This window comes from Etheostoma cragini, chromosome 1 (genome assembly GCF_013103735.1).
Source record: "Etheostoma cragini isolate CJK2018 chromosome 1, CSU_Ecrag_1.0, whole genome shotgun sequence".
NCBI lineage: Eukaryota > Metazoa > Chordata > Actinopteri > Perciformes > Percidae > Etheostoma > Etheostoma cragini.
The window spans coordinates 5,074,937-5,086,606 of NC_048407.1; the positions used below are offsets into that span (position 1 = coordinate 5,074,937).

At 41.0% G+C, this 11,670-nt stretch overlaps 1 protein-coding gene across 3 annotated transcripts in view; it reads left to right on the forward strand.

Annotated features, from left to right (window-relative positions):
* Positions 1 to 8,372: 8,372 nt before the first annotated feature.
* zgc:158785 (uncharacterized protein LOC791214 homolog) overlaps positions 8,373 to 11,670 on the forward strand; it is a 7,956-nt gene continuing 4,658 nt past the window's right edge. For 2 of the 3 annotated variants that reach the window (XR_004656163.1, XM_034868173.1), the window contains exons 1-3: positions 8,373 to 8,515; positions 9,856 to 10,067; positions 11,172 to 11,376. Coding sequence is in view for 2 of the 3 variants with exons in the window: in XM_034868173.1 (XP_034724064.1) it covers positions 9,880 to 10,067; positions 11,172 to 11,376 (393 nt within the window). In the remaining variant the exon portion in view is untranslated. Of the gene's footprint in view, positions 8,516 to 8,729; positions 8,840 to 9,855; positions 10,068 to 11,171; positions 11,377 to 11,670 lie in introns of all 3 variants that reach the window. The other variant, XM_034868179.1, reaches the window with a different exon arrangement.

Genomic DNA, 11,670 nt, shown 5'->3' on the forward strand with positions numbered 1-11,670 from the left:
TGAGGTTTATTGACCGTAAATTCGAAAAAAACCTGTAAAACTAAAGTCAATAAGTTGGTGTTACATGTTGTTCATTAAAACAAGTGACAAACATTGGAAAAAAGTGTCAAAAGTGTTGAAAAAAGGGACAAAAACGTAAGAAAATATTAAAAACATTGATAGAAAGTGTTTCTTCTTACAGGGAGAAGGAGTATGCAGCGATGGAGAGAAATGCGAAGGCCGCGCTGAAGGAGGTCGACTACCTACCGCGGATATCTGGACGGCGAACAACGGAAGTTCTATGGGAGTAACACGCCACTGGATCAGGAGATCCACCTTAGACCAGCAAGGTTTTATTGGCACGTAGGAGAGTTCACAGTAGACACACATATGATGTTATTGGTGCGGAAAACTAAAACCAACAAAAACTCAACAAAGTAGATCCAACTTTGTCGAGTTTATCAGCCTGTCACAGAGTCTGATGATGAGACGGATGAGGGAGTGTCCACCCCCACAGATTCAATTTCAATTCAATTTTATTTATAGTATCAATTCATAATAAGAGTTATCTCAAGACACTATACAGATAGACCACACTCCAGAATTTACAAGGACCCAACAGTTCTAGTAGTTTCCTCCAGAGTAAGCAACAGTGTGACAGTGGTGAGGAAAAACTTCCTTTTAGATTATCATCCTTCAGATGATAATGATGTCGCTTTAGATCTGTCAGAAATCCAGGTGCTTCACACACCATCAACCTCATTCCACAAAAGATAGTTAGCAGAACTGTCCTAATACAACATCCCGTAATGTGTGATCTTTTGAGTACGCAGAAAGTATTGAACAATCCAGGAGAATAACTATTTCCTTTACATAAATAAAGATATTACACCATGAATTGAGGACCAAAAACATCACCAGAATGCAGGAAATGAAGGATGTGCAAACAGTTTTTTAATTTTAATGGGGTTCCGTCTGGTGTCCTCTGTCTGGTCGTCTGTTCCAGAGCTTGTTGTGACTGCTCCTCTCCAACCACTTGCCAATCCTCTTATCTGTGTTTTAAAAAAAGACCTTTGAAAGGTCTGCTAGCATGAAATGGTCGTGTCCCCAGATAAAACCCCCAGTGAGCCCTTTCCTCACTTCAAACAGTCCTGGCTAAGACCCGTCTCAGTCTTGGTCTCAGAGCTGCAATGTTTTGTGTGCATTAGCTTCAAATTCCCTTTGATTCACTCTTCATGGCAGACGGAGGACTATAAGCAGTCCACAAATTAAGATATTTGGGTCGCATCATCAGAAATGATTCATGTGATGATGATGGTGGTATTGATGATGATGATGTGCAGCGCCAGCATTGCAAACTGTATGCACAAGCCAATATGCTGGCATGTGAATTTCACATGTGTACAGATGATGATAAATCTGCCCTTTTTAGAGCCTACTGTCCTCCACTCCGCGGCGCCCACTTGTGGTGCAGCTATAGGAAGGCAAAAATGAAAAAGCTTCAGGTTGCATTTAAAGCTTTAGTGCGTAATGTCCGTTACAGTTAAGCCATTTTTCAAATAAGTTGCTACAAAGCTAATTAAGACTGTCAGCTCCCCACAACTCTGTATACACTATATTCTGTATTTCTCAGTATGGCTATGTTCAGAAGATTGTGGCAACTTTCCCGTGCAGAAACTTGAGTGAAGATAATGACCTCTTCTCTGTGTCCTCCTTGGCTACTAGCAGATGTGTGTAAGGAGGAGTGCAGGTGGGGACGTGTTTACAGAAGGCTTGTATCGTGTGGACGCAATGACAGTTTTGCTGTCCTTACTTAGAATTCCCCATGGGGATGACAGAAACTACGCATTATACTTTTAATGATGCATTCAGAATCTTTCTCAAACTGCCAAGTGCGAGTCCTATGTTTCTAGTCTACATCCTTCGCGTTCCACTTCTGGGATTGCTCCGGTGCTGCAAGAAATTCCGACAAATGCATGTGTTTTCCATCACCTTCTGCTTTCTTTGTGTTGGAATGTTAAATCCAGTGGATTTCTGAGGACTGTGGTTAACTGCTCCTCAGATCTCTGCAGGGTAAATCCAGACAGCTAGCTAGACTATCTTCCCAATCTGAGTTTTCTCTCGCACAAACAACTTTGCACGGAGCCCATGCGGCCTTTAGCACCGCCCATGATGATTGTGATTGGTTTAAAGAAATGCCAATAAACCAGAACATGTTTTCTTCCCATCCCTGAATGCTGTGTGTAGCAGCCAGACCCTCCTTCACCCTCCTTTGCTACCAGTATTTCCTGACAAGATGATGCACGGCATTCACAATGAAACTAACGTAGCGCAGCGTAAATTCTTTCAGGAAGACCTAACTTTTAATTGATACTCTCCTAAGTCAATTCAGCTTTTATCCTAATAAATGTGTATTTTATCATGTTGTGTATAACTGTCACATATCTGCATCTAGTCTCACCTGATTGAAGTGTATCTCAGTGTATATCCTTTCAGGAAGCATTTACTCTGAATCAATGTTCTACCTAACTCCAATCAGCTGTTGGAGGCGTTCACCTTCCTGCTAAACCAATCCGAGTTGTTAGACAATGGCAAGGGCCAATCAAAGAGTCACAACCCTGTTTTAAATAAATCTGTTTCTCCCTTTGCTATCAGCTGTCATTTCAGGCAAGGGGTGCAACCCTCCACCCCCCCTTCCACCTCCAGTCATCTACTCCAGCTGACCGGTCCGGAGCCTCCTTCGGGCTCCTTTTTCGCCACCACCAGTGACTAGATTCTATCTGGGTTGTCTGATAGTTCTCTACCCCTATACATGTACAGATTTGTAGAGCAATGGAGTCTAAACACCAAAAACTTTCTACATTTTATTGAGCTGTACAATAAATCTTATTTGCATATCTGCAAACATGTCTATCTTGAAATCAGTTATATATTCTGTGAGTTTTTAATCATTTTACAAGGTAAAACTCCAGCAACATTTGTAGTACACAGAAGAACTGTATGGATACACCTGCTGTTGTGTGTACAACAATGTGTACTGTGCAACCTAGTCTATATCTTTGATGTTCCACTTCTGGGATTGCTCTGGTGCCGCCGGAAATTCTGGTAATGTCCCTCATTTTGGCCAGATGTTCGTTACCTTCCTCTTTCTTTTGTTGGCATTCTAAACTCCGGTGGATTTCTGAGGACCCTGCTCCTCAGATCTCTGCAGGGTAAATCCAGACAGATAGCTAGACTATCTGTCCTATCAGAGTTTTCTGTTGCAGACAAAAACAAGTTTTGATCGTACACATGTTGCACCAAAACTTGTTCGTTCCTGAGGCTATTTTGCAGAGGCACCGTTGCTCCATCTGGCATTTAGTGCCACCCAAGTCGATTGTGATTGGTTTAAAAAAAATGCCAATAAACCAGAGGAGGTTTTTCTCAATGCCAGAGTAGGTGTAACCGGAAGTGAAGTACAGCACTGAGTCTGTACTGCTGAGAGTACACAATTATATTGCCTTGTCTGTAGATGTTTTAGTGCTTTTGGAGCTCACAGCGGCATTTGATATAGTGGACCATGCAGTCCTCCTCTCCATTGTGTAGGCCTATTTGGCATATAGGAGCTTCTCTGTCATGATTGGTGACCACTCCTCGTCAACTGCTTCTCTCTCTTGTGGGGTACCCCAGGGTTCAATTCTTGGCCTCAGCTTGATCTAGAAAAGGTTTGAATCAGACGTCCATCTCACGTCTTTACCTTGTGCAAAATGCTGCTGCAGCTTGTTTTGACAAATACATCTAGACATGCACACATTACAACCTACAATGGCTTCCTGTGCATTTTAGAATCAATTTCAAGATTTTATTATTTGTTTTCAAGGCCTTAAATGACCTGGCCCTGGAGTGTTGGACTCTGGTCCGAGATTTTAACCCTGCTAGAGCACAACCGGTCCTTGCAGTCTTCAAATCAGTTGGTTTTAGATGTCCTAAGGACAAGGTATAAACGGTAGAGTGATCAGACTTTTGCTCTTGCTGTCCCGAGACTCTGAACAAGTTACCCCCTGATATTTGGAAGATTACAGATGTAGCTCTTTTAAGGTCCAAACTCAAAACTTTTTTTTTTAGAATGGCTTTTAATACCTAGTAGAGGTAGTAGTACCGTGTACCTAGTAGACAATTTCCCTCTCCTGTTTCTATGTAACCTTTTCTGATTTTACTGTTTTCCATGTTTCATTCTTGTTATTGCATAATAAATTGCTTTACTCTAGGTTTATGATGGGAAGCATTTTGGGTACCTGCTGGTTATTGTAAAGTGCTATATACATAAAAGTTGATTGATTGATTGATTGAAGTAACTTCTGATTTTAACTGAAACCACTTTTTCTAAACTTAACTAAGTAGTTTTTGTGCCTAACCAAACTGCGACCATTTCATATGATTGTATAGTTTAGAGGACTTGTTGTAAAAAAACAAATACTGTGTTTGAGTCATTTAACTGTATTTACGATACCCCTTCTGTGTTTCATATTCCTGGTCATGTATCCCCCTCTTGCATTATTCAAACTTCTTTTTTCAAGGCATACGGATCACATAACATCATATTTTGACTCCTATTAATGATACTTGTATCTCCAAGGAGCATGTGTTGCAGCATTTCTACCATGATAACGATGGTGTACAGGTAAAGCATCATGCACAGAGTGGGAGTAAATGTCCAGACAGCCTCCGACAGAGCTTTTGTCTGCTATCGATTCAGACTGAGTTGGATTACCATCTTTTAATGGCTGATTTGGGACCTGATGGAGCGAGGGATCGATAGACTGGAGAGTGGCCCCTCGCTCCAAGTAGGATTAGAGAGGGCCCCGGTCCCATCTGACACAATGCGAATGGAGGGGGGTTAAAGAGCCCGCTGATTGCAAATGGACAAAAGCCCAGACACAACATCAGGTTGCCCAGAGGTGCCAACAGCTAGAGGTGGGCAGTTCACAAATATTCTACTTAAGTAAAAGTACTATTAATTTGATTAACCTTTACTTAAGTACAATTACTTGTATAAAAATCTTAAAAGTTAAAAGTAGCTTATTTCAAATGAGATATACTTTTATATACATTTCTTTAATATCTTTTTATACTTGCTTTCCATTTTAGTTGGTTGACAGTCCTGAGTTGTATTATACTATATTCGAACTATGTTTGAATTTACATTTTACGTTGTATTTTGCCAACGTTAGAGAGCTTTTATATTTACTTTTTTTGACTTGGTAACGGATGTCATTTAAAAGTACTTCAAACAAAACATACCTACGTCAAAGTAAAAGTACAGATTGCAAAACTTTACATTACATCACATGTTATTTATTCACCATATATTCTAGTTTTTCTCAACCAAGTCCAGCCCTAAATGCTTTTCTTCTAAAGTAAATTCCTCCTTCAAAATAAAACCATTGATGAAGCGGACTCGTTCAGAAAACAAGTTTTGATTTAATTCATTATCCATCAAGATTCATCGATACTGGTCGCTTGATGTACACCTGGCTGCTTTACACTACGCTCAATCGTCAGGTATCCATAATTTTCATTTTGCCCACAGACATAATGTCAGGGGGCTCCATGCTCCCCTCCTGAAACTCCAGCAGCTCCCTTTGAGCCTCCTGGCAGCCTTCCTTGTACTTGAGAGAAAGAGCCATCCAGAAGTCAATTTCCTCATCTTTTGAGGATCATTTTGGTATCATCTGTCTACATGCCAAACTAAATCTGAACATTGCCCCAAAAAGTGATGTTTGTCGGTCCATTCTGCCCGCTAGGGGGGAGCGGCTGAGGATGAGCTTCTCCTGTGATGTCTGATGATCTCTTCTGGCTCCTCTCCACAGAGGGGATTAAAGGAGAGTACACAAATATACTCTACCGGTCAAAAGTGTGGGGTCACTTAGAAATTTCCATTGCACTCCATTGTAGACAGAATACAAGCGGGGATCAGCTAATTTGTTTTTTTAAACAGGACAGCAGCTGTCACATTACATTATGTGCTTACATAAGTGCAAAAGGGTTCTCCAATGTTTTTAGAGTTGATATCAGAGTGGTATACATATATATATATGTTTTTACCCAGTAAGTCTGGGGCTCCCTGTGCTGCTGCTGCTGCTGTCCCCCCGATTCTCCACCCTCTCAGTCTCATCATAAAGGAATTCCTAATGATGTGCATTCCCTCTGGGCTTTGTCCGCAGTAGCCTCAGACTGAATACGAGACAGGATTAGAGCTTGAGGGAGAGAAAGTCCTTCTCTTTCTCCCCAGTGCTTATTGGAGTTATTTTTCAGCTGGACTTTTATCTGAGCTTGTGTGCAGAAAATGGGGAAAACAGACTATGAATATGAATGGAAGGGCTTCCTTTAGAACCCAGGCGCCACACAGACATGTTTTAACTTTAGCTGTGATTTATTGCAATCACACCTTTCGTGCACGGATACAGCCCAAAGAAAAAAATAAAAATTACACCAATTAGACAATAACAAGTCTGGACACTGCAGAAAATGAACATCAGCGTTAAAAAAGTATTTAAAAAAAAAAACAGTTTTTAACACTTGTGAACATTAGTCCAATTTAAAATCCTAATTAAAAAGAAAATTCTTTAGTTTCTTGTTAAAAAAAATACCAAAAGATCTTACATTTTAATATCCAAAGGCAGTGGCTTCCACAGTTTAAAGGCATCTATTTACTCTGTTTAGTTGATTTTCTGATCTAAAATACGTATTGTTGGTAGGAATATATCATCGTTTTCAATTTAAAGTTGCATATGTCTTTAAGGGTAATTACCGTTTTTTTCAACCTGGACCATATTTTCCTATGTTTTTGTCTCTGAGGGACTGATGGGAACAACAATCTTTGAAATTGGTCCAGTATTAAGCAAGATCGCTGCAGTTGGCAGCAGCAAAACAAGCCACAATGTAAGCCTGTAGGGCAATCGTCCATCTTGTATTTACTTTCACTAGAGTGCTCGTTTTGCAACTGACAGGCTCAGATTATTAGTCTAAGTGTCTGACAACATTATGCAAAGGATCTCTTCAGAGATAATACCTTTAATACCTTTCTGTTTAACCAGAAACACCTCTGAAGTCGCTAGCGCTAAACCCACCAGACTGTATTTATAAAAACAATACTTTTAGCGTGTATAGAGCAAGCATATTGTCACATGTAAATTGGTAAACTATTTAATTTTGTTCAACCTAGCTAGAGTTGTGATGGTTTTAAAAGGGGAAAGACGACCCAAAATGTCTTTTCATATTTTTATTGTGTTTCTGTCGACTTTAAATAAAGTCTGTTCCATGATGTTAAAATTACTGTTTATTTACATGGAGTCTGGTGGGTTTAGCAAACGCAATTTTGCTGATGTTTTTACGTTTAAAAAAAGGATCTTACTCTTTAACAGAAAGGTCGACCTCCTTGGAAATCCTTTCCATAATGTTGTCAGACACTTAGAATATTAATCTGAGCCTGTCAATGGCAAAACAGCACTTTTGTGAACGTAAATACAAGCTGGACAATTAACTTACATTGTAGCTTGTATTGTTGCTGCAGCGATCTTGCAATAATACTGAAGCAATGTCAAAGATTGTTGTTCCCTAAAATGACATGGTTGTTTGTTACACCCTTGTGTTATTGCTTTTATAAAAATGTCACTAAAGGAATTGTAAAAAAAAAAAAAAGAAAAAAAAAAGAAGAAATTGTTGTTCCCACAAAAACAGGAAAATAGGGTCCAGGTTCAACAAAACGGTAGTTATCTTTTAACAATCACTGTTTTTGAAATATTTTCACATTAAAACCAATTACCCACAGTTAATCTGCATTACACATTTTATTTTTGTCAGTGCTGAAAAGACCCTGGTCTATGTAAAAGTCCTTACTGCATCCATCATATGAGAAGTTAAACACTGGCTGGGGATAGCCAGGAGTGCTTTTTAGGATTTTGGGAAACTATGAGGTTAATACAAAAACAAAAGAAGAGTTTCAGAGGTTGGAGGTGTGTTGAAGGTGTATCTGTTTGCTCCAGGCTGTTTTCATCATCAGGACAAGACTAGTGTGGATCAACTGAAGTAGGGGGGAATTATGGGTGATGTGGACATAAGTTCAAATGGGAAAGTATAACTATGTAGGGTTTATTTTCTCAACCGAACAACAGTACCACCAACAGTCCTGTGCTTCCCATCTGTGGCACAGCGTCCACCAGCCTCCACCAACCTCCACCCGCCAACATTACCATAGGAGCTGGGAGGCCAGTGAAAGGCTCGGAGCCCCCTAACAGGATTAAGGGGGGACCTGGTGAGGTGCTGCTCCTGCTTGGTGTAACTCACTCTGATGGGATTTTCATTTGTCTGACCAGGCCCTTACTCTGCCCCTGCGTCTAATCCCTCACTGTTCTCACCGCCGTTTGCCGTCCGTGTGTCTGTCAGCCACGCTAATCTGCTTTAGGGCAGAAGCTTGCACACACAGACTCTGATAAACAGAGGGGAACTGTACGGGAGCACACAGCATCACACGGTGTTTGTGGAAACCAAGCTGCTGGTAAGACTGTTAGAAATGGACGTGTTACTTTTGTACATTTGTTTTTGGAAGCCTATTGGCTTAGCTGTCCTGAGCTGTACTATATGTGTGCTAGGCTGTCTGCAGCCGATCGCTGCTGTGTTTGTGTGTGTCACTGTTGGGGCTCCTGTGTTTTGGGGACAACTCCTGCTTGTCATGAACCGAGTTTGATATCATGCATGCTTATTGCAAACAGGGTGAGCTGTAGGTTGACCCTCTCAACACTATTGAAGTGAAAAGGGAGAACAAACTCATTTAAATTATAAATGTTATGAGCTGGAGTCACCTGACTGTTGCATTAGACAGGTAAGGACATTTACAGTTCAAATCTGCATTGTAAAAGCAAATTTTCTTAAAAGTAGATGACATTTGCCAATGCAGTGAGAACATTCCATTCTGTTTTCAAGAATTTTCCAGATATTACTATATATGTATAGTTTTATATTTCTTAATTTTAAAGCTACATGAATTGATTTTTTCCCACTTGGGGCAGATGAACAAGCTGAAATAATGTTTTCATATAAAGGGCTAGCTTTGCCTATGAACACACCCAGCTGACCTAGAGCAACATGAGCATTTATTTGGAGTTGTGTTAGAGTCTGTGGGAAATCGCTGTCTCTTTAGGTGCTTAATGCTCGACGACTGAAACAAAAGTGTAACGTTGCGGGCCGTAAAATCGAAATACTTTGTTAGGCTGAGCGTTGTTACCTTCGTCTGTCAGCTTGTTTTAAGAGCTTTCACTGAAGTGATGACAATGAGAGCCGTCAGTAAATGCAGTAATATAATATGTTTGTGTTAAAGTAAAAGTACACAAAAAGTACAGTTGGGTGGTTTGAGGGCCTTCTGTGAGTTCTTTTGGGGGACAAGGATTCTGGAGCAAACCAGGAGGCAAAGCAATCAGCCCGTTCTGCACTAGTCTGTCAAATCCTAATTACAAATCTGTCTGCTACCCCAAGAACCCAAAAACGGACACAAATTAGACCAAAGACCCCCATTTGATAAGATTTCTCCCAGATTACCCCCGTCTGATAGGATTTGTGCTTTTAGATGTTTTATCACATTCAGTGTTTGAAACCCAGGAGCCAAAAATCACATATTCTTTCACATAATCTGTTTTATTTATGACATGATTTCCCCATTTTTGCTGGGGACTCCTGAAAACCCTTTTACTTTAGTGAAATATACCTTTTCCACATCTATTCAGTGAATATGTAACAGTCTCTGCAGTGTTGGCTGTTGCCAGAGCACATGATGAATGCTATGATAAAATGAGGAAACAGTGTGTAAATAGCGTCCCTGTGTGTGTCTCTGTCTGCTAACAGATGTGATGCTCCTGGCGTGAGTGAATGGCCCCTTACATAGCAGACATGACATCAGAGGTACCCCTGGGCCCGTGGGTGCCCAGCCCTGTGGGGGAGGTCAAGGTACTGCCTGAACACGGGCTGGAGGAGCAACTCAACAGTTGCAACCAAGAAGTGACGCACTATCACACATGTGACATGGCCACTGAGGAATGTGCAGCAATACTTGACAGGTAACAGTAAAATGGGATCTCCTCTGTCCAGCTGTTTGATAGGAAGATGAACTGCATGCACAATAACTCTGCTTTCTGTCTTAAGGCTTCAGACTGCTTGAATTAAGGTTATTCAAAGAGTCCAGTGGCGGTTCTGGAGGGGTTGGGGGGTGGCCAGCGTCCCCATAATATTAAGCTTCTAACCCCCCCTCTGGCCCTCCTAACTGTGGCAAATATTTTTATTTTAATCCACCAGTGGGCAGTGCATGTTCCACCAGCTGCAAAACTGAAAATACAGAAATGTTACAGTTTGCAAATGTTAACCCTCATGTTGTCCTTAGGTCAAACTGACCCGTTTTCATATATCAATGTTCTTTTTAAATACCCAGTTGTAAAGTACAAATCTCTACTGTCATTCTTTTTGGTCTTATTCAATTTTATACTATACTCTATAATTCTGATAGCATTTGAAAACAAATTGAAATGGTTTTTAAATAGTATTGAGTAAAAGTTGGCATATTCCAGTCTGTGATTGTCCATCAACATACATTCCTTTAATTTTAGTCTAAATAATTCCTAATTTCTCCTTTTCTAACTCAAACATTGGGTATAATTTCCTATAAGTGAGGTTTATTGACCATGAATTCCAAAAATAACTGTAAAGCTAAAGTTAATAATATGTCAGTGTTGCGAAGTGTTGAAAACGTCAAATAAAGTGACAAACGTTGAAAAATAGCATCAAAGTGTTGAACTGTCTACCATAGCACGATCTCCACATGTCTATCTCCACAGTACTGTGCAGAAAGGTCTTGGGGCGGCGCTAAGCACTGGACGCAGGTACGGTGCCTCTGCAAAATAGCCCCCGGAAGTCGAGCTCTGGAATTTGAATTGCTGTAGAGCGTGTGATAAGAAATTTCCCCCCAAAAATAGAAAAATGTGATTGTCAGTTCTAGCTCGGAGTAGGTTTCCTGAATTGACCAGAGTGTAAAATACCAAAAAGAAAGTGGAAGGTGAGGGACAACATAAGACGGAACATTCAGCGGCTCCGGAACAATCCCGTGGCTGAAACATGGTCGACATAGACTAACTCTCCTCTGACATGACACTTGTCTCTCTGTGTTCCAGTCTGTGCAGCGACGAGCCGTTTTGTAGGATCTGCCATGAAGGCAGGACCTCAGGGGAGCTGCTGTCCCCCTGCGAGTGCTGCGGTAGCCTGGCCATGGTGCACCGCACATGCCTGGAGCACTGGCTCACCGCCTCCAACAGCAGCCACTGTGAACTATGCCACCACCAGTTTGCACTGGAGCGCCTGCCAAAACCTCTTACTGAGGTAGGTCCTCGCAATACACAGCATTCAACAGTCCGTGTGGAGGCTGGGGGAGTGACCCCCCTTGACCAACTGCCACTTTCTCACCATTTATAACCACTGGGGGACCATGGGCAGGCTGGGGGACCACATATTATTGTTAAAAAACCTCATAAAGAAAATCCCCTTAGCAGATTGAAAAAACACTGATGTGGCCTTTAAATTGTGTTGACTCCCTAGTTTGCTTTGGGTATACAGTATACATGCATTTGACATAATACAGTTGATGTTTTTTACCACCTATGAAAAAGGGGGGGG